We start from the raw sequence: 23,208 nt of genomic DNA on the forward strand, positions 1-23,208 counted from the left end.
ACGGCACCCCTGAACTGCCACTTCAGGGGCACATTCACCACTGGCTTTTCGAAGCATCCCTGGCCCCCCAGCCCAGACCACAGCAGACCCCACCACAGACAGGAAGGATATGGAGATCAGAAAGCCGGAAAAGAGTCCCTCACCGTAGACTCTGCCGTCGCTCCCATCACTCCTTCCTAATTACATTCGGGAGGTACTAACCACTCCCCTCCACCTGTAAGAGGGTAGTAAGCGTTCTCTCCCGAATAACTGTCCGGAGCTAGATCCGCCCCAATCCGGGCCAAAAGGCCAGGGTCCCGACCTTCGGATCGGACCCCATGGTTCTCCATCCCCATCAGAAGGCTTCCCTTTCGGCTACGAACCGCTCCAGGTCACCTTTACTCCAGCAGGCTTTGCATAGCAACCGCCATCCCGTCTCTATTTCGCCATAGATCAGGGGCGGAAGCAAGCGCCACCTCCTGGAAACTGATAAGAACAGATACTACACTTGATCTTAGCCAAAAGGCCGAGAAGCGTCAACTTCCAGTCGTAGTCACAGCACTTAGGGACATTCGATAACCAGCCAGCGATTGCACTCTCCCACACTCAATAGATGTAAGCGGATGGATGGTAAAAGGAAAGAAGTGGCTCCATAGTGTAGTAATTAGAATTTAATTCCGAAAAAACAAGTAGTAACTTACATCAAAGAACGATAAAAGCAGCAGTAAAAACGAATGCTTCCGGGTTCGGGTGTACCCGGAAACAGCGGCACCTGGCTCCTCACACGTGACTTTCTCAAAGGGTTTGGTCATTGTGGTTTTGCGGATTAGTTTATTTCTGTTATATCCCTCTTAATAACATCAGGTAACTCCAAATTATGGCCCTCCAGCTGTTGTGGAACTACATGTCCCATGAGGCATTGTAAAACTGACATTCACAGACATGACTAGGCTTGATGGGAATTGTAGTTCCTGAACCACTGGAGGGCCATAGTTTGGTCCCCTGCTTAACATAAACACAATATAAGATCTATAATTCTTGTCCACATTCTTCCTTCTCAGTTGGATAGCGTTTTAACAACCTGGGACCATGAGTCTTTCTGAAATTGCCTTACAATTGAATTGTTCTCAAAAGCTATTCTAGGTTACACACCACAAGAATTGATGTTTTTTGGACCCTTTTATGTTTGTCTTGGCTAAAGCTAAGATATAGTTAACCCTGTCCAAGTCATAATTGATAAATTATCTTCTCTCAGGAGCCTGTTGTTTCATCTCAGCCAGTTGGAAATCTCCATCACTTCTGGACATCTCAGAAAATAAAGGAAAGGTTTGTTTTGACTGATCCATGTGACCTTCTGGATTTCTCTAAAGAAAATCTGTAATGCAAACGTGTGCTGTGAGAAATACAGGTACTGCTATTGCTGACATCCTTCTAAAAATGATAGCTGATTGATTGTCAAGCTAATCATTTGACTTTACTATGCCTAGAAAAGGCATGCCACAACTGAAGACAGACTTCTTGACCTAAAGATCTGTTCAAACATTGCAATAAATGTTTTAAAACATGTAATGCCAGGCATTGAGCATGATCTTCAAGCTTCTTCTAGACAGACCTCTATGCCAAATTCACACTAGTGCAGTGAATAGCAGTATGGTAGCCTATTAAATTTGAATAGCCTGCTATGGCTGGCCATACACACTTTGAATTTTGGCTGGTTCAGCAGGAACTGGCTGAGATTTGAACCATTAGTAGGAAGGCTGAATGTACCAGGTTGATCGATTGATCAACTTGGGTACAACCAGCCTGCCGAATTAGCTTGCGATTATCACAAACAGCTGCTACAGCTGCTAGCGATAATCACAGTCTTCTCCCAGCGGGGACAATTTTACCTGTCAGGAAGTGACAATTGCTCGGCAGGAGGGATTCCCCTGTCAACACTGTCTGTGTTGATGAGGGAATCGTGAAAATTTCTTTCGTGCAACCCGTGGTTGCAGGAAATACATTTGCACTGTTTATGGCCTGCCTAACACACTACAATTAACATTTAGCCCACTGAAACACAAAGATGGTAATGCAATGTTGATTTGCTTAGGGGTGCCATTCAAAATGACAGTAGTACTACAGTAGCACACATTTTTTTGCAGATGTATAGATGCGAATCTAGCTCTAGAAATCGTGCATTCAAAATCAAGGCCAACACACTGGTGTTGATTTACTAACACTGGAGAGTTCAAAATATGGTGCAGCCCTGCATAGAAACCAATCAGCTTTTAGTGTTTTTGTTTTTTTTTTTTTGGTCAAAGCTTAATTGAACAAGCTGAAGTTAGATGCTGATTGGCTATCATGCACAGCTGCACCAGAGTTTGCACTCTTCAGTTTTAGTAAATCAACCCTACTGTATTTTGTGCCTTGCAGTAACAATCATGTCTATGATACAGATGTAAACCTAGCTTTACAAATCAGCATCCAATGATAAACTGATAAATATGCCCCTCTGTCTGAAATTTACTAGTCAAGGTCAGTTTCCTAACCTATTATACAATCTCATTAATGCCGATTTCACCAGGATTTGATCCCATGTTTTTAACGTTGATGCCCACTGTAAAGCCCCATATACACGATAGGACTTTGTACAACTTTCCTGTGGATTTTTGTACAAAGGGCGTTGGCCATAAGTTTGTATTGCATACAGACGGCAGGACTTTTCCAGCCAACTTTCACCAAATCACGTGGTTTTTCAGCTCTTTACCACCACCCTTTGGTCAACTTCTGTATTGTTGTCTGATATTGTGTCAATCTCGCCGCTTTTATCGGCGAGATTGACACCTTGCGAGCCGGATTCACACTGGTGCGGGGATCCGACTTGGATCCACGCCAATGCCAGGCACTGTGTTTGGTATGAATCTTGAGGGGGAACTCCACGCCAAATTTTAAATAAAAAAATGGCATGGGTTCCCCTCCAAGGGCATACCAGGCCCTTAGGTCTGGTATGGATTTTAAGGGGAACCCCCTACGCCGAAAAAATGGCGTGGGGGTCCCCCCAAATCCATACCAGACCCTTATCCAAGCACGCAGCCCGGCCGGTCAGGAATGAGGGTGGGGACGAGCGAGCGCCCCCCCTCCTGAGCCGTACCAGACCGCATGCCCTCAACATGGGGGGGTGGGAGCTTTGGGGGAGGGGGATGCCCTGCGCCCCCCCCAAAACACCTTGTCCCCATGTTGATGAGGACAAGGGCCTCTTCCTGACAACCCTGGCCGTTAGTTGTCGGGGTCTGCAGGTGGGGGGCTTAACGGAATCCGGGAGCACCCTTTAAAAAGGGGGCCCCCAGATCCCGGCCCCCCACCCTATGTGAATGAGTATGGGGTACATTGTACCCCTACCCATTCACCTAGGGAAAAAAAGTGTCAATAAAAAAAAACACACTACACAGGTTTTTAAAGTAATTTATTAGGCAGCTCCAGGGTCTTCTTCCGACTTTGCCGCTTTCTCCGGCCTCTTCTCCCAGTGTCTGGTTCTTCTGCCGGCTCCTCCAATATATTCTGCTGCTCTTTTGCTAGCGGTGGCCCGGACTTCTGCGTTGCCTTCTTCCCTCTTCTCTTCTTCTGATGTTGACACGATGCTCTCTCTGGCTGTAATGCTGTCTGAGCATTCCGCTATTACTTATATAGGCGGTGACCCCGCCCCATATGACATCACAGTCCCGGGGCAAGCTGGGATTGTGAGGTCATAAGGGGGCGTGGTCAGGTCATCCTATGACCACGCCCCTTTATGAGCTCACAGTCCCAGCATGCCCTGGGACTGTGATGTCATAGGGGGCGGGGTCACCGCCTATATAATAGCGGAATGCTCCACACAGCATTACAGCAGGAGAGAGCGTCGTGTCAACATTGGAAGAAGAGAAGAGGGGAGCAGACGACACAGAAGTCCGGGCCACCGCTAGCAAAAGAGCGTCAAAAGAGCAGAAGATAGCGGAAGAGCCCGGCAGAAGAACCGGAGAGCGGGAGAAGAGGCCGAACACCAGGAGAAGAACCGAACATCGGGAGAAGACGCCGGAGAGCGCAAGGGGCCCCCCTCCCCCGAAGCACCCACCCCCCATGTTGAGGACATGCGGCCTGGTACGGTTCAGGAGGGGGGGTGCTCGCTCATCCCCACCCCTTTTCCTGACCGGCCGGGCTGTGTGCTCAGATAAGGGTCTGGTATGGATTTCGGGGGGCCCTCATGCCGCTTTTTCGGCGTAGGGGGTTCCCCTTAAAATCCATACCAGACCTAAGGGCCTGGTGTGCCCCCAGAGGGGAATTCCCTCTCGTGCTCGCTGCACATTCTGGAAACATTCTCGCGGCTGCGTACTGTAGTTTGTACAAAAGTCCGATGCTTTTGTGTACACACGATCGGACTTTGCTCCATTGGACTTTTGTTGCCGGAAAGTTTGTGAGTTCGCACAGCCAAAAAAAGTCCGATGGAAACAAGTTTGTCCGATGGAGCGTACACACGGTCGGATGTTGCTCCAAAACAGCTAATTTGCATGTTTGTTGTCAAAAAGTCCGATCGCGTGTACGGGCCTTAAAATACACTTCACAGTATTTATCAACATGAGAAGTGTATTTTCCAGTTGAAAAAGGAACATTTTCCCTGAAAAATAATCCTTCTCGAACAGCATTAAAATAGACATTTTAAGTTAAATGAACCCAGCTATTTCAATTACAGAAATTGAGTACTTGAATAAAAAAAACAGATCTTTAATTGTATTTCCTTCAAATTGAACTGGCCCCAAATTAGGCCCTTCCCATCAGTTTTTTCCCACCATTGAAGTAGGTGGTCAGTTCAAGTTCATAATTTAAACTAATGTAGGTAGGTGATCTAGAAGTGTTTTAGTGACAGAATCCAGCTTCAGGCAAATTTAGCTAGGCATGTGTTCCTATTTCAGGCCTGTTTGTTTTGATCTGGGAGTGGGAGTGTTAGTATAGTGGGGTTGTGCCCACCTGCATTCTGGCTCAGAGATCCTCTCCTGCTTTCAGTGGAATTGTTCTGGAAGGGAGGTTAGACTTGAGACCTGAGTGGCAGGCAGCTCATGTGGGGGGCTCTGACCAATCATTAATTTGCATTGGCAGAGGGCAGGCCTCCTATATAAGTTGGGGTCACATGCTTCCGTCTCTCTCTGGAAGCACAAGAAAGACAGCATGGTGTGCTGAGGTGCTATGTGGGGGATGTGCCATGTGTGTGGAGGTGGGATGGAGGAGCCGCAAGAGGAGCTAAAGTGGAGGATCTTCAACCCTGTGGAGTGCATCAGGTTTCTGTGGTCGGGGAACACAGTGATTGATTGTAACGAGGATCAAGTGGAGGAAGTAGAAGTAAAGCGGCGGAAGTGAACCCGCTTATCGGATTCCTGTAACTGAGGAACACGGGACTTTGATATAAAGAGAAGGTCAGTGTAATGTTCAAAGAAGTAGAAACGCTGGAGAGAGTAGCATAACAAACTGTGTGATTGTGGAACACAGTATGGACAATAATGGACGGGCTGGAGCAATAGTCAGTCGTTTATTATGTGTTCGGTTCACATTTCTATAACTTCCAAAGACCGAAGGGTGTTAGTATGCAGGTTATGAAGAAGGTGGTGCAGCCCTTTGACCTTACAGGATTAATACCCCAAAGGAAGCATATCAAGTCGGGCAGAGGAACTATTCAGAGTAGTAAATCTTCAGCCAGATAGTCCTGCAGTGAGAATCAATACAAGGGAATTATTCAGAGTGATTCGTCTTGGAAGCAATAGTCCTGCAGTGAGAATCAATACAAGGGAATAATTCAGAGTGATTCGCCTTGTTAACTGGAAGTAATAGTCTGCAGTAAGGAAATTCATCATCGAGGCCAGGGGTGATAACCTATCCTTTTGGACTTTTAATGGGCATCTCATACATCCCTGATATCTCTCAAAGTTTCATCCCACCAATAAAAGCAAAGAAAAAGGAGTAATTGACTGTTGTTATGTGTCTAAGGATTGAAAGGGGGATGGGGCAGGGTGAATGGCAGATTGTACAACTAATTCAGCAGCTCCTTCGGGGGTAGAGCGCTTCACTGATAAACAGTATATTTGCACCCACTATTAAATCACCAAACATACTTCTAGGTTCTCACGTTACCAGAGAAGTCCAGTAACTGAAAACATCACTGCTGCATAAAATAAATGGAGCTGCTGCAGATCCTCCCCCCTTCTGAACTGTACCAGGCCACATGCCCTCAACATGGAGAGGTTGCTTTGGGGTCCCCCCCAAAGCACCTTGTCCCCATGTTGATGGGGGAAGAGCCTCTTCCCGACAACCCTGGCCATTGGTTGTCGGGGTCTGCTGGCTTATTGGAATCTGGAAGCCCCCTTTGACAAGGGGGCCCCCAGATCCCACCCTTCCCCATGTGAATGGGTATCAGGTACATTGTGCCACTACCCATTCACCAAAAAAGTGTCAAAAAGTAAAAAACACAACAGACAGTTTTTGACAATTCCTTTATTAAAAAAGAAAAAAGAAGTGTCGCACAATGTCCATCCATTTTCAATCATGCTTCCCGACGGACCCGAAAAATAGGAAAAAAAAAGAACAAACTCAGCGCTCACTTTTCTTGCCAGCGGTTTAGACATTAATGGCTGTGTGTTGAGTTATTTTGAGGGGACAGCAAATTTACACTGTTATACAAGCTGTACACTCACTACTTTACATTGTAGCAAAGTGTAATTTCTTCAGTGTTGTCACATGAAAAGATATAATAAAATATTTTAAAAAATGTGAGGGGTGTACTCACTTTTGTGAGATTCTGTATATACTATACAGACTGCACTATATACTCTGAACTGCAATATATACTATATGAACTGCACCTTATACTCTGAACTGCAGTATATATACTGTACGGACTGCACTATATACTCTGAAGTGCATTATATATACACTATATACTCTGCAGTACACGGTTATATACTCTGCCCTACAGTATTATATGCTCATCACTGTCATATATACACCCTGCCTTTGGCCAATCATGGCTCTCACAGCAGATTGTGCTGTGATTGGCCAAAGCATGCAGGACGGGTGCATGCTTTGGCCAATAAGCAGCAGTCAATGCACTGCGATCTCGCAGTGCATTATGGGGCGCTCCACAGCACTCGAATTTGCCACAAACGCCCCATATGTTTGTTCTGCGAACAAATGTGTACCCTATGTTCGAGACGAACTTAAGTTCGACTCAAACATCGGGACCATCCCTAGTGCTGAATGGTAAACATGTAAAAGCAGGTTCAAACCCTCCGTGAAACAATCTACCAGCACTACCGAGGGTCCAAACCACTAGTGCTGTCACAGGGAAGGTTGGTCACAAGTGATGAACAACCTGCAGATACAATCTTCTAACACACATAACATGTAATCAATACAAAAGTATGGTGTAGATCAGCGGTCTTCAAACTGCGACCCTGGGGCTGAATGTGGCCATGTGCTTCACTTTATCTGGCCCTTGGGGCACCACTGACACCAAAAATGGGGCATAATTTCTGCTGCTGACACTAACAATTAGGTCATGATTCCTCCCACTGACACCAACGATGGGGCATAATTCCTGCCATTGATACCAACGATGTGCCACTATTCCTCCCACTGGCACCAACAATGGGGCAGAATTATTTCCATTGACACCAACAATGGGGCATTATTCCTTCCACTGACATCAACGATGAGGCACTTGTCCTCTCACTGACACCAAAGATAGGGCATCGTTTACTCCCACTGGACGCCAGGACATTTTCTACTCCCACTTGCCCTAGTCTGGCCCCCCTAAAGTCCAAAGGAAAGTAAACTGGCCCTTAGTTTAGAAAGTTTGGAGACTCCTGGTGTAGATTGCAATGGAGAAAAAAATTGGTTGTACAGACAGAGGATCAGTCAGGTTGATCGTGTACCACAAATCATTAACCTCTTCATTATTGCAATCTGTTTATTAATACTCCCCAGCATGATGCCCCCCGCCTGGGTTATTTAGACTCCAATTAAGAAAAATACATCCAAGAGGTAGCTAGCCCTGCCTGAGTTATGTTATAAACACTTTGTGTGGCTGTTGGCTCTCAATCCCAGCTGTCACTAACAGCCGGGTGTCAACTCCCTGATAATCACACATAGTGGTTACATGCAAGTTGGAGGCTTCATTGAAAAAAGTGGAAGCCTGCAGATAAATTCAGCAATCTTCAGGTTGCAGAGTTCAGTGTTCATATGTGGTGCCATCTATTTTATAACTGTAACCATCGGATACAGTTGTATTATGAAAAACAATAAATGTAAAAAATAGAAAATGTTCATTTTTTTTTTTACTTTAGTGAATTTCTCAGCCTATATTAAAAACAAACATATTGATGCTGCTAAATTTGGCCTGGGCATCTAGGCATTGATGTCCTTGTCAGGTTCCTAAAGAAATCAAACTGTCATTACACTCACCTCTCCAATGGCCAGTGTCTCCTATCTCCAACTCTGTTCCAGCACTGCAGCCTTCTTTGGAATTTGACACTTGAAATTAACAAGAACAGACTAAAGAACAGTGATGTAGGGGGTCAGAGGAAGGGGCTGTGGCAGGATGACATAAGCCCTGAGTGACATTTAGTTTCCTAAAGCACTGTACATCATAAACAATTCTTTTCTTTTACATAAAATAGTATTTCAACCTCTTTTACATATCCAAACTGATAATTGTAACTTGGAAACAATACAGGTGAACAATCGGGAGACAAGGACAGAGCATTGTCAGCCTATAACAAAAAGGGCCTGCACGTGGACCTTTATGGAAGGATTAGCAAGTATTATTTTAATGAATACCGCCTATGTAAAAATAATCAAAATTACTTTTGAAATGACATTAACATGGTAAAGTAATATGCAATTTGGATGATTTTGTTTACGCATACTTGAACTTTTTTTTTTCTCAAATTTAATTTCATTAAATTTAAATTTTAGGATAGTAGGCAGTACTGCCACTGTTCTAACTATCAGAATGGCCTCAGAGCTTGATGTAACCCAAGAAACAATTCTGTAGTTAATCTTTTGATACTTTCACAATTCCTCTTGATCAGGCTCTTTCCTTCTGCCCTGTTGCTATGCAGTAAGTCCTCTTCATTGCTGAATATATCCAGAAACCATTTTAGTGGTGGACTCCAAATAACAGCTTTAGCGCTCTTTGAAATGTCCACCCCAACTTACAGAACTACACACAGCCCCAATGTCTATGTTAAATTATGTAATTCTAATTTAGTACAGTTTTTCCCAAACCTGCCCTCAGGTCACACCATTTTAAGTTCTGTGCACACCCACACAAGCAGCTGTGTGTGTTGCAAGTACGGGGGGTTTGGCAACCTTGCTCGGTGATGGCTGCTCTCTAAGTGAGCTCTGCTGCTCGGTTTGATAGTTCACCCCACTCAGGTCCCACCGCAGCTTCTGAGCACACCAGATGGCTTCCCTACAACTTGACTTGGCAGCAAATATACGATCCCCCTCTGTGCAACCTGGATGGTTTCTGTCCACCGCTGCTACCAAGGCTACAACAAGATGGCAGCAGCCACTGCCACCATTTACAGCCAGCCAGTCATACCACGGAGGTCCTTGCACCCGGTGCTATATTATCATCCTCCGATTCAGGATCCTCCACACCATCTACAACAGGGGTCTCAAACTGGTGGCCCTCCAGCTGCTGCTGAAACTACACGTCTCATCATGCCTTTGACTAAGGGAGTCATGCTTGTAACTGACAGCCTTGCAAGGCCTCATGGAACTTGCAGTTTCACAACAGCTGGAGGGTTGCCAGCTTGAGACCCCTGATTTACATGGAGCCCTGCTAAGTCTAGTCATAGAGAATGTTGACGACCCTTCTCTCCTGAATAACATGGAGATATGCAATGAGATATGCAATGAACAGGCAGCCCTACACTCTCCTTTGGAGTGCCCTGATCCCATTGCTTCTTTCCCTACTACTGGCCAGCCTGTCTCAGATTAGAATTTCTAAGACATGCTCCGGCCACTAAGGGCGTCCGCGCAGACCCAACATGTTATCCTGCATACATGGGTTCAAACAGGATCTCCGAGTGGTGGGGGAGAGGGTCGAGCAGATTGAAAAAAGAATGGCGTAATATGCATACTCCCTAGTTGATGTGCATGAATCACATAGGAATGAACTGCACTGGCTTAAAACAAAAGTGGCGGATCTGGAAGACAGATCCCGCCGCAACAATAGAAAAATCAAAAGGCATCCCTAAGTCGGTCTCCCAGGCCCAGTTGGCCCACTATGCATAGTATCTGATTAAAATTTGTTGCACCACCTTAACACAGGAGGACCTCACCATTGATAGGATCCCCAAACCAGCTCATCTACCCCAGTCAGTTCCATGTGATGTACTGTTACAGATCCGCTTCTTTCATGCCAAGGAGAAAATCCTTTTAGCCTTCATACATATAGATCCATTGCCTGAACAGTACTCCAGGCTGCAGCTGCTTCCTGGCTTGTCCCAGTACTCCCTTCAGAGGCGTAAGAATCTTGCAATGATCACCAAAGCCCTAAGGAATCACAAGATTATCCACCACTGGTGCTACCCTTGTACCCTTGTGGTTACCCATGAGGGGGAAATTTTAACAGTAACAACACTAGAAGAGCTCCTGCTACTTTAGGAGATGGGACATCATCCTGGAAGCTCTGTCACCCTTTCCTAGCCCTACTGACACTAATTCCTCCTCACAAGTTGGCAAGTAATCTCTCACAAAAGATCGTCCAAGCACCACAACACTGGTGGGACCTGAATGACTAAGCTGAAGTTTACGTTATTATTGTATCCAGCCACTAGGGATGAGCCCGGTGTTAGATTCGAACGTAAGTTAGCCTGTTCACCAAATTTAGAACATTATGGGGTGTTTGCGGCAAAATTCGATCACCGTGGAATGCCACATAATGCACTGCGAGATCTACATGCTTTGGCCAATCACAGCACGCTCTGCTGTGAGAGGCATAATTGGCCAAAGTCAGGGAGCCTTTGGCCAATCATGGCTCAGGGGGCCAAGTCCACGCTATATAGGGCTGCTGCTTACACGGCGGCCGTATATAGTGTAATGAATGAAGAGAGATTAGGCAGCTTAGTTAGTGGCGTACAGGCAGTGAATTTGATAGAGATTATATATCTCTCTCTCTCTCTATATATATATCTATACACACACAGTGGAGACGGAAAGTATTCAGATCCCCTTACATTTTTCACTCTGACATATTGCAGTCATTTGCTAAAATCATTTAAGTTCATTTAAGTTTTTTCCTCATTAATGTACACACAGCACCCCATATTGACAGAAAAACACAGAATTGTTGACATTTTTGCAGATTTATTAAAAAAGAAAAACTGAAATATCACATGGTCCTAAGTATTCAGACCCTTTGCTGTGACACTCATATATTTAACTCAGGTGCTGTCCATTTCTTCTGATCATCCTCGAGATGGTTCTCCGCCTTCATTTGAGTCCAGCTGTGTTTGATTATACTGATTGGACTTGATTAGGAAAGCCACACACCTGTCTATATAAGACCTTACAGCTCACAGTGCATGTCAGAGCAAATGAGAATCATGAGGTCAAAGGAACTGCCTGAAGAGCTCAGACAGAATTGTGGCAAGGCACAGATCTGGCCAATGTTACAAAACATTTCTGCTGCACTTAAGGTTCCTAAGAGCACAGTGGCCTCCATAATCCTTAAATGGAAGACATTTGGGATGACCAGAACCCTTCCTAGAAGCTGGCCGTCCGGCCAAACTGAGCTATCGGGGGAGAAGAGCAGGTAGGGAGAGAGAGGTAAAGAAGAACCCAAAGATGACTTTGGCTGAGCTCCAGAGATGCAGTCGGGAGATGGGAGAAAGTCAACCATCACTGCAGCCCTCCACCAGTCGGGGCTTTATGGCAGAGTGGCCCAACGGAAGCCTCTCCTCAGTGCAAGACACATGAAAGCCTACATGGAGTTTGCTTAAAAAAAAAAAAAAAACACCTGAAGGACTCCAAGATGGTGAGAAATAAGATTCTTTGGTCTGATGAGACCAAGATAGAACTTTCTGGCCTTAATTCTAAGCGGTATGGGTGGAGAAAACCAGGCACTGCTCCTCACCTGTCCAATACAATCCCAACAGGGAAGCATGGTGGTGGCAGCATCATGCTGCGGGGGGTGTTTTTCACCGGCAGGGACAGAACGACTGGTTGCAATCGAGGGAAAGATGAATGCGGCCAAGTACAGGGATATCCTGGACGAAAACAATCTCCAGAGTGCTCAGGACCTCAGACTCGGCCGAAGGTTTACCTTCCAACAAGACAATGACCCCAAGCACACAGCTAAAATAACGAAGGAGTGGCTTCACAACAACTCCGTGACTGTTCTTGAATGGCCCAGCCAGAGCCCTGACTTAAACCTAATTGAGCATCTCTGGAAACCTAAAAATGGCTGTCCGCCAACGTTTACCATCCAACCTGACAGAATTGGAGAGGATCTGCAAGGAGGAATGGCAGAGGATCCCCAAATCCAGGTGTGAAAAACTTGTTGCATCTTTCCCAAAAAAACTCATGGTTGTATTAGATCAAAAGGGTGCTTCTACTAAATACTGAGCAAAGGTTCTGAATACTTAGGACCATGTGATATTTCAGGTTTTTTTTTTTTAAATAAATCTGCAAAAATGTCAACAATTCTGTGTTTTTCTGTCAATATGGGGTGCTGTGTGTATATTAATGAGGAAAAAACTTAAATGAACTTAAATGATTTCAGCGAATGGCTACAATATAACAGAGTGAAAAATTTAAGGGGGTCTGAATACTATCTGTCCCCACTGTATATGTATATACACACACAGTCTAGTATAATATAATATATATACATATACACACACACACACACACACACACACACACACACACATACATACATACATATACATACTCTGCATTCAGCATAGAATCTATATTCTGTCAGTACAGGCAGTGTATCCGATATATACATATAGCCTAGTATATACTCTGCATTTAGTGTAGATTAGATATTCAGTGTAGAATCTATATTCAGACAGTGTAGTATATATAATATAGTGTATAGTAAGGGGAACCCTGCACCAAAATTTTTTAAAAAATGGCGTGGGGGTCCCCCTAAAATCCATACCAGGCCCTTCAGGTCTGGTATAGGTTTTAAGGGGAACCCCACGCCAAAATGTAAAAAAAAAAAAAAAAAGAAATGGCGTGGGGTCCCCCACAAAATCCATACCAGGCCCTTCAGGTCTGGTATGGATTTTAAGTGGAACCCCGTGCCAAATTTTTTTAAACAATGGCGTGGGGGTCCCCCCAAAATCCATACCAGACCCTTACCCAAGCATGTAACCTGGCAGGCCACAGGAAAAGGGGGGGACGAGAGAGCCCCCCCCTCCTGAACCGTACCAGGCCACATGCCCTCAACATGGGGAGGGTGCTTTGGGGTCCCCATGTTGATGGGGACAAGGGCTTATCAGAATCTGGAAGCCCCCTTTAACAAGGGGGCCCCCAGATCCTGCCCCTCATGTGAATGGGTAGAGGTACATTGTACCCCTACCCATTCACCAAAAAAGTGACAAAAAAGTAAAAAATTACAGGAGACAGTTTTGGACAATTCCATTATTTTAAAAAAAGTGTCCCACAATGTCCATCCATCCAATCATGGTGCCGACGGTCCTGAAAAAAAGAAAAAACTGCTTTGACAGCTGTTATATAGTCAAGGGCGGGACCACCGGGTGATGTAAACGGATTACCTCCCTCTGACGTCATGTTACATCACATGACGTCAGAAGGGGCGGGGTCACTTGGTTACATCAGCGGGTGGCCCCGTCCTTAGCAATATAAGAGCTATCAAAGCAAAAAGACAGCAGTCGGTGAGACACCTCCCATGGAGGCGGAGTTCTCCCGTTTTTCTTTTTTTTTTTTCGGGACGGTCAGTGCCATGATTGAAGATGGATGGACATCGCGGGACAGTTTTTTTTATAAAAAAGAAATGACTGTCTTCTGTTATTTTTACTTTTTTTTTTTTTTTACACTTTTTTGGTGTTTGGGTAAGGTTACAATGTACCCCATACCCATTCACATGGTGGGGCTAGGATCTGGGGGCCCCCTTTGTTAAGCCCCCTGCCCGCAGACCCCAACAACGACCTGTGGGGATGAGGCCCATGTCCCCATCAACCATAAAATAATCAATCCCCAAGATATTACTAAAGCCTTGTACACACGATCGGATTTTCCGACGGGAAATGCGTGATGACAGGCTGTTGGTGGAAAATCCAACCGCTTGTAGGCTCCATTGGACAATTGTTGTCGGATTTTGCGCGGACAAATGTTGGATAGCAAGTTTTAAAATTTTCTGTGGACAAATGTCTGTTGTCGGATTTTCCTAGCGTGTGTACACAAGTCCGTCGGACAAAAGTCAAAAGTAGCTGATCAAAAATTTAAAAAAAAAGAAAAAATGATTATATCATTGGTTTCACCTCAAAAGACACTGTCACTTTGCCTATACAGAGTTTTCACAACATATACCCAATCAAACTTTCTTGCCGCCTTCCCACATTGTTGGAGCTCTGGCTAATAGAGCGGGGTTTCAGGGTGGTGGGCAATATGCAGACACTGTCACTGTGCCCTGAAATGACAGGGTGAAAGCATCTTTTTAAAGATCCCACTCACTGGGACTTCAAAGCTGCCATGCAGTGAATAGTAGCAGAGTCAATTTCATATAAATATGCTGATAATTATCATGTGAACACCCTTGTGTGGGATGATTATAACATACAACACGCTTGCCAGAAAAAAAAATTAAACGGTATCTAGTTTATTACATATAGAAAGATTTTCCAGAATTTACAAACAACCACATTGTTCATTCCAGGGTGTTTTCATTTTTAGAGTTCAGCCAAGTTCCACTTTCTTCTCTTTTTCTGAATTTTTCTCACACTTTTTTTGCCTTATTCTTATACACTATTTACATTGGAAGACTTGAATCAATATATATATTTTTTTACTTTTAACCTGTGCAATGAAAAGATCTGTGTTTATTCTAAAACCTGTGAGTATCATGTATTATGGGACTTTCAGTTCTGATAATGCTTTTAGTGAAAACTGTAGCCCTATCTGGCACAGAACAATTTAAAGCACAACACTGCCAGGAGTGCAGAGCTGATGTATTATTATTATTATTTTTATTATTAAATGCTCATATTACAGCCACCACTAAATAGCACTGAAAATAAGAGTCCTAGTAATCTAGGACCCTTTTTAGGTCTTACCTTAGAAAGGAGAATAGTACCCTACCCTTTAAATTTTCTTAATCTTATTTAGCAATTACCCAAAGTCTGTTTACAATAGAATACCTCATAGTCCCATGTAAAAAGATGGGCCCCAGCAGGAGGGAAGAAAATAATAAAAGTACATGTATAAATCAAAAACCTATGTTAAATATTTAATTCTCACCAATCATTATTAACAGTTTGTCGTACTTAATAATTTACACCATTGATTTGTAATACAGTTCTTTTTCTTGTAAATTTCAGCAGCAACTTAAATAGAGTTGTGAACAATGTGCGGGTTAAGCGAGTCCATGGGCACCATGGCTTGGTGCTGGGAGTACCAGGTCACTGAGGTTGACTCCAAACATGAAGTAGAGCAGACTGTCTGTCGTCACAGTGCTTTTTTGCTTGGCACAACAGGGAAGGTGCAGTACAGTCAGCTGACTCCTGAGGTTTGCGTGTATAGTAAACAATGTGAAGTGGATGCAGCGTACCATCTATTGAAGAAGAGGATGTGAGGTCCTAGTTGTGATGTGTGAAGGCTACTGAGAGTCCATAATCCCTTGAGATTGAAGGGGTGATTTGCTGAGGTCGTGGAGGTTGTTTATTCTGGAAAGAAATCACAAACAAATTCCATTAAGCATACAAAACTTGTAAAATGCACAGAATAGTCAAACATTGCATGAAAAATAAAAATGTAAACTGTTATAGTGCCAGCAAACTTAAATAAAAAATATCTTCACACACGAGATTTACATTTATACTGGTAAAAATTGACCATTATAAAGCTTTGCCATGTGTCTGGGGAACTTCCAACTCTAAGACCATTACAGTGGATGGTAAAATTGACTGCAGACTTGGTGGTCAATACCCGAGAACAAGAAGTGTTGGATTACAGTGGGATTATGAAACATGAGAATCCATTATAGGGGGAATTGATCAAAACTGGAGCACCAATCAGCTTCTATCTTCAGCTTGTCCAGTTAAACTTGGAAATGAAAGACAAGACACCTTCCGCCACCTGGCCCTTTAAGAGCTTCTAAATGCCGGAGGCAAGCATTCGGGTCATGTGACCTTTGTGATTGGCTGTCACAGCGGTCACACAATCAGAAAGCAAATCTGCATCAGGAGCTTTCCATTCCCTGCTGGCAACTGTGCTGGGAGTTCACAGGGCACACACTTTCAGCACAGAAAAGTGTTTACATAGGGGCACATATATGTAGCCTCTCTGCATTAAAGCCCACCCTCCGAGAGGCTGCATTTTTGCGTCAGCGGGAAGAGGTAAAAAAAAAAAATCCCCACTTTACGGTCTCAATTTAATGCCTAGTGGAACAAACAGTTAACTATGGCTGTGGGCTGCTTTACCACCTAAGCAAATGATAAGCCTCTGCTCACCTAATAATCTAATGCACAACAAAGCTACTAGAAGATTTTTTTCTAAGGCTCCATTGGGCTTTTAATACAAGTTTTAATAAGAATGCAAATGGTTTAGTAGCATTCTGTAGGATGACCAGCCAATATGCAATTAATTTTGTGGTACTTTCACAACAGAAAATATATGGCCGATGGCATAGACAGATTCAGTGGAATGTACACTATATTGTCAAAAGTATTGGGATGCCTGCGTTTACACACGCACATGAACTTTAATGGCAGCCCAGTCTTAGTCCGTAGGGTTCAATATGGAGTTGGCCCACCCTTTGCAGCTAGAACAGCTTCAATTGTTCCGGGAAGACTGTCCACAAGGTTTAGGAGTGTGTCTATGGGAATGTTTGACCATTCTTCCAGAAGCGCATTTGTGAGGTCAGGCACTGATGTTGGATGAGAAGGTCTGGCTTGCAGTCTCCTCTATATTTCATCCCAAAGGTATTCTATTGGGTAGAGGTCAGGACTCTGCGCAGGCCAGTCAAGTTCCTCCACTCCAAACTAGCTAATTTTTTTTTTATCGACCTTGCTTTGTGCACTGGTGCGCAGTCATGTTGGAACAGGAAGGAGCCATACCCAAACTGTTCCCACAAAGTTGAGAGCATGAAATTGTCCAAAATGTCTTGGAATGCTGATGCCTTAAGAGTTCCTTCACTGGAACTAAGGGGCCAAGCCCAACCCCTGAAAAACATCCTCACACCATAATCCCCCCTCCACCAAATGATTAGGACCAGTGCACAAAGCAAGGTCCATAAAGACATGAATGAACAAGTTTGGGGTAGAGGAACTTGACTGGCCTGCACAGAGTCCTGACCTCAACCCGAGCCTTCCCAAAAGAGTTGAAGCTGTTATAGCTGCAAAGGATGGACCAACTTAATATTGAAACCTACGGACTAAAACTGGGATGCCATTAAAGTTCATGTGCGTGTAAAAGCAGGCGTCCCAATACTTTTGGCAAAATAGTGCATCTACAATGCAGAAAGCTTAGATCCATCAGTATATTCTGACATGTATTAAAACTTGGGGAACATACTGAATCTTCTGCGTTAGTTTAAGAATAGGGCTGTTCACAGGTCAGTTTGATGCTGTAGTGCCTCACCCACACACCTGCATGTAGTCATTTGGGTGTTTTTTTTTACATAGGGGCCATGATAAATGTCCTCATGACACCTTACTGTGCTTAAACTGCACAGTAAAGTTTTCTGGACCTGTAGTTTTCAGCACAGAACTATAAAAAAGCCCTCAACATTGCTGAACGTAGACAAGATAAGGGCATAAGCGCAAAAAAACCCCCAAAAATTTTGTCAACAACAATGATGTCTGCAAATTCCAATCTTTTGCTTAAAATCTCTGTATGACTTCATAAAGTGCCTCTCAGTCTTGCACAGCATTACAATTTTCACATAATCTACTGCTGTAAATCCCCCTGGTTATACCTAAACGGTTCATTACAGCCATGTCAAAGGCTTCAGAAACAATAGCTGAAGAGACGGGGAGAGCTAAAAAATCTGTGCTTAGATCACAGTCTGGACTCGCCATTGTTTCTCATCAACAACAGTCAGTATTTCCTTAACAACCTATAAAACAGCTCTCTACACAACTGGCTTAGAGCAGGGGATCTCGGGCTACACTGAGCTCAGCGTAGGATCATTTAATGTCACTGACATCACCGCTGGCAGCTTCGGAACAGGGAAAACCTGTGTTTAATCTATTTCCTACCTACTACCAGCATTAGCTGGAGTCCCCGATAATACAGCTTTGTGGTTGGGGCTGAACATTTTTGCTAGATTACTCAATCCTTCCTGGCAAGCAAAACATGTAACTGAAGGCTACATGGGGTACATTTTATGCAATGGTGTATGTTTCACATCTGCTCTGAGGTGTGTTTTAAAGAAGATTGAACCTACGTTTCAATTCTATTACAAAAGCAAACATCAGAAAAATCCCAGTTTTGTACAGAAGAGACAGACAATATGTACACAGCGAGTCTACTGTAAGTTATTTTTAACAGTATATTATATTTCATCTTTACCAGTTTCATAAAAGCAAGCCTTTCACCTTAAAAAACACCCAGTCTTACAGAAATATAGAACCAGGCTGAGGCCATAGGCACTACAAGCAGAACAAGGTTCTAGCACTACTAGAGGCATGGTAGGTGGTCTTAATATAACGCTGCAGACAAACCAATTGTATTAAAGATAAAATCTGCTAAATCTTTTAAGCTTCTCACATAATGAGTGGAGTTATCAATGCTCAGTTTGAAGTTCAATTGCTACAGCTAGCTTGGTAGGTGACTGTACCTACCCAAGCTTTAAGATCTATAACCTGCGTGTGTTTTATTAGTAGCATAATATGCTCCAGTCAATTAAAGCATCAATGAACTGGTTTTAAATTGTAGGCGGTTTTTAAACCCCATGGTAATGTTACTGGTATGAATTTTTGGAAAGGTACAAGGAAAACATGCCAAACTTTAAATAATATACCATAGCCTGGGACATTGTGAAAGTATAAAAATAAATACTTAAAAACTTCCAGTATATACACACACAATGACAATTTTTATTCTAAATGTTAATGTCTACATTAACTAAGGGTGTTGTATAATCGCAGCATCGGAAATCGCGATTCAGATGTTCACGATGCTGCGCTGAGTTGGCCAAATCGATGTCTGGTGACGTCATTCGTCGTTCCGTGCGGTGCTCTGCCTCTCTGGGAGAAACACAGAGGCAGAGCCTGCCTTGTGGATAAAGCCTCCTCCCCTTCATTAAAGCAGAAAATCAGCTGATGAGCTGACAGCCAGTAGAGTGAAGGGGGTTGAGCTCGAGGAGACACGACATCAGGAGAGGCTTCACTTAAAGTGGAGTTCCACCCACTTTTACAACTCTTCAGCATCCCTCACTAAACTGTGCACTGTAAACAAATTGGATATTTTTTTTCTCGGCACCTACTGTATATCTGCTGTATTCATTTTTCACTTCCTCCTCCCTGGCTGCGGCCCATCGCATCATTTCCTGTTTGCAATGCCTTCTGGGAAGGGGCGGCAACTTCCTCTGAAACTGCCGTTGCTATGGAAACCTGACCTGAAACCTATTACACTGCTTGTGCTGCACTGAGCATGTGGGGCGGCAACTTCCTCTAAAACTGTCGTTGCTATGGAAACCTGACCTGAAACCTATTACACTGCTTGTGCTGCACTGAGCATGTGCGAGATCTGCAAGGATGAGATCCAGTAAGAAATACAGTCTGGCTTCAGATGCCCACACTTAAGATGGCCACGGCCTGCTGTAAGTTTATAAAATAACAAACTACTGCTATAAACTAACAAAACAGACCTGAGTTTACAGACTAACTTTACTAGAATACATTAAGCTTGTGTATTATAGGGGTATTTTTATTCAAAAAGTAGAATTTCGGGCGGAACATCACTTTAAGGCACTGGAAGGAGAAAACACACTGAGCAGCATGGAGGAGGAAGAATCGACTGACACTGCGAGCAGGTGAGTGCCAGTGTCACTGATCCCATCCATCCCTCTGCCTCCAATCCCAGCCATCCCTCTGCCACAGAAGAGAAATTGAGTTTTTCTGACTGCTTGAATTTTTGGATAAAAAAGTTTTTAACCTTGCGCACTAATCGCGATGCATCGCAAAATCAAATCGAATCGTGGACAGTATAATTGCAATCTAATCTAATCGTGGGACCAGTGAAGATGCCCACCCCTATTAACCCTTTTCATAAAAACAGTATTTTGCTGGCAAATGTCATAAATAGGATTTCCTTAAAAGAAAAGTGACTCAAAGTATTAAAGTGGAACTGAAATCAAAAAGTGAAGATTTACTATGTTATCCACTTGAGGCTTTTTTATTGCATTGTTTGTTTACATGGAACAATAAGGTTCTTTTTTTTTTTTTGCTAAAATATTACTTGGAAACCCCTAACATTATATATTTTTTAAAGCAAAGGCTCTAACGGACAAATTGGAGGGTTTTGCAATTTTATGTCATGGTTTTTGTGCAGCAGTTTTTTCAAATGCGAGACCGACGCTCAGTTGCTTTACATTTTTTTATTTTAAATCACTTTTATTACTGTCACAAGAAACATCCTTTCTCACAGCAATAGGGCTGTGACAGGTACTCCTTAAGAAAGAGGGATATGGGTTCTTTAAGACACTAAATCCTTGTCTCTGCCCTTGAAAGCATTCAAAACACCAAGATCAGTATTTTTGAATACTTTTGATTTTTTCAAAATGGCGCCGTTGACATCCGGGTAAACCGGAAGTGAAGTCACGTCATAACTTCCAGGTTACCATAGTGGAGACCTGATCCTGGATTTGTTTGGGTGTCAGACTAGCCTGTGGGATGGCAGAGCCCAAGCAAGCCACAGAAGGTGGCGGGAGGGGAACATCCCCTCCCGAAAATTGTAATAAAAATCAAATGGCTAGTTAGAGGCTCCGATTGCGAGTACAAGAAAGCTCACCATCAGCTCTAAAAAAAAACAAACAAAAAAAAAAAAAAAAAACAGCTGCAGGCATCACCCCGGTACAACCACTTGAAGTTAAATGAAGTACTAGGTATGTAAATGCCCTGTTTCTAAGGCCCCTTTCACACTGGGGCAGTGGGGGCGTCGGCGGTACAACAGCGCTATTTTTAGCGCTGCTGAACTGTCGTTCTTGCAGCGGTATTCGGCCGCTATCGGTGCGGTTTTAACCCCCGCTGGAAGCCGAAAGGGTTAAAATCCCTCGTACAGCGCGGCTATAGCCGCGGTATTGCCGCGGTATAGCCGCGCTGTTCCATTGATTTCAATTGGCAGGAGCAGCGGTGAATACACCGCTCCTTCCCCGCTCCAAAAAAGCGGTTTGCAGGACTTTTTTCACTGTCCTGCCTGCGCACCGCTTCAGTGTGAAAGCCCTCGGGCTTTCACACTGAACAACCAGCGGAGGCTGTTTAGGGGCGGTTTGCAGGCGGTATTTTTAGCGCAATACCGCCTGCAAACCACCCCAGTGTGAAAGGGGTCTAACAGAGATACAGTGCAGAAGGCACAGCAGGTAGGTAATGAGGAAAAGATCAGCCGCAGGGACACTACAGACAATGCTGGTAACTAGTCATTTGCCCTTTGTCTGTCTTTTTTGAACACAGCTTCCAGAGTTCAGTTCTTTTAAACTAGAAGGGTGTGCAGCAGCCAAGCAACACACATTTTCAGAAATCTACATATTGCAGCCCCAGGTTTCTTTACATTAAAGAAAATATACTGTTCCAGAATGAAAAAACAAAAAGGAAAAATGAAATACTAGTACTCTGCAAACATGTTCTGGGTCAAAGACACACCACACCAAAGAAAGAGGAGCTCAAAGATGGGCAAGGAATTGGCAATACCAGGAGGTCAGCAACTGCAGCCTACATCTTTCTCTCATGAGAAGATTCCCTTTGGAATGAAATGGCCAGTTCTTTATTTTGTCCATAATATAATTACCATTTTCAGCACCAACTATGTATAAAACAGTATAAGAGACTATTTTTCTCATTTATCCTGCACTAGAGAAAAAAAGTGTTTGACTATGAGGAAATAGGGGTTCCTATAGGCCACAATACAGTGTCAGAGGTACTTATGTAAAACATCTGTATCAGTACAATTCCCATGATTACATCTGCAGGTAGAAGCAGTCATGCAACCAGAGTTACATCCCAGGGGGGGCAGATGTTTGCATAACATGTTCAGCTCATGGAAGGGTACCTTTACAAAGATCACATGTCAGCTCCTGGGCCACACAGCAAAATGGATGTATTTACATTTCATATTAGAGGGGAGAGGCACCTGTTCAGTGAAACCTAGATAAGAGTCTAGCAAGAAAGAAAACATGTTATCCGAGCCTAGGCTGGTAGTGTCACCAAAGAGCTTAGTTTAAATTAGTAGCTGAAAAGATAATAGAATACTGGGCTCTGAACTCTGACCTAGATCTTCACACCAATGATAGAGTTTGGTATTAGCTAAGAATAAGATAAAAAAGAAAAAAAAAAAATGCACCGCCAAAAAATAAATAAATCGTAATTTAAAGTTTTAGAGGAATCAGAATGGAACTTGTTAAAGCGAAACTAAACCCATCAATTTAACGGTTTCCTAAAACCATTACAATGGAGGCATGCCGTCACAGTTGCCTGTGCTCTTAGCCAAGCTGTAAAGCCATCAAATGGCTGGTGTCATATACAATCACGTGTGCAGCACCATGGCAACTGCAGATCAAACAGAGGCCAAGATGGCAGCTTCCTTGGCTGTAAAGGACAGAGGGATTTACTTCCACTTTAACACAGTCTTAAAAAACAGGTTGCCCAAAGCAATCTCACTGTAACTCACCTTAGGTAGTGCTGAACTAAAAAAATGTTTGACACTTGCTGTTCCTCTAAGTGTATTGGGTTTATGTGCAGTATATGACAAACAAAAGAAAACAAAGTGATCCCAACACAAAGCAATTTTTTGATGTGCAGTTAGCGG

The 23,208-nt window shown here is 43.6% G+C and overlaps 1 protein-coding gene and 1 pseudogene across 1 annotated transcript in view; both read right to left on the reverse strand.

Annotated features, from left to right (window-relative positions):
* Positions 1–385: 385 nt before the first annotated feature.
* Positions 386–517, reverse strand: LOC141141937 (U2 spliceosomal RNA; annotated as a pseudogene).
* A 14,307-nt stretch (positions 518–14,824) lies between these two features.
* Positions 14,825–23,208, reverse strand: part of IRS1 (insulin receptor substrate 1) — an 80,793-nt gene continuing 72,409 nt past the window's right edge. Inside the window, exon 2 of the mRNA XM_073625974.1 lies at positions 14,825–15,908. Within this exon, the coding sequence (XP_073482075.1) occupies positions 15,904–15,908 (5 nt within the window). The 3' untranslated portion in view covers positions 14,825–15,903. The remainder of the gene's footprint in view (positions 15,909–23,208) is intronic.

Source organism: Aquarana catesbeiana, linkage group LG04, assembly GCF_042186555.1.
Source record: "Aquarana catesbeiana isolate 2022-GZ linkage group LG04, ASM4218655v1, whole genome shotgun sequence".
In the NCBI taxonomy this organism is placed as follows: Eukaryota; Metazoa; Chordata; class Amphibia; order Anura; family Ranidae; genus Aquarana; species Aquarana catesbeiana.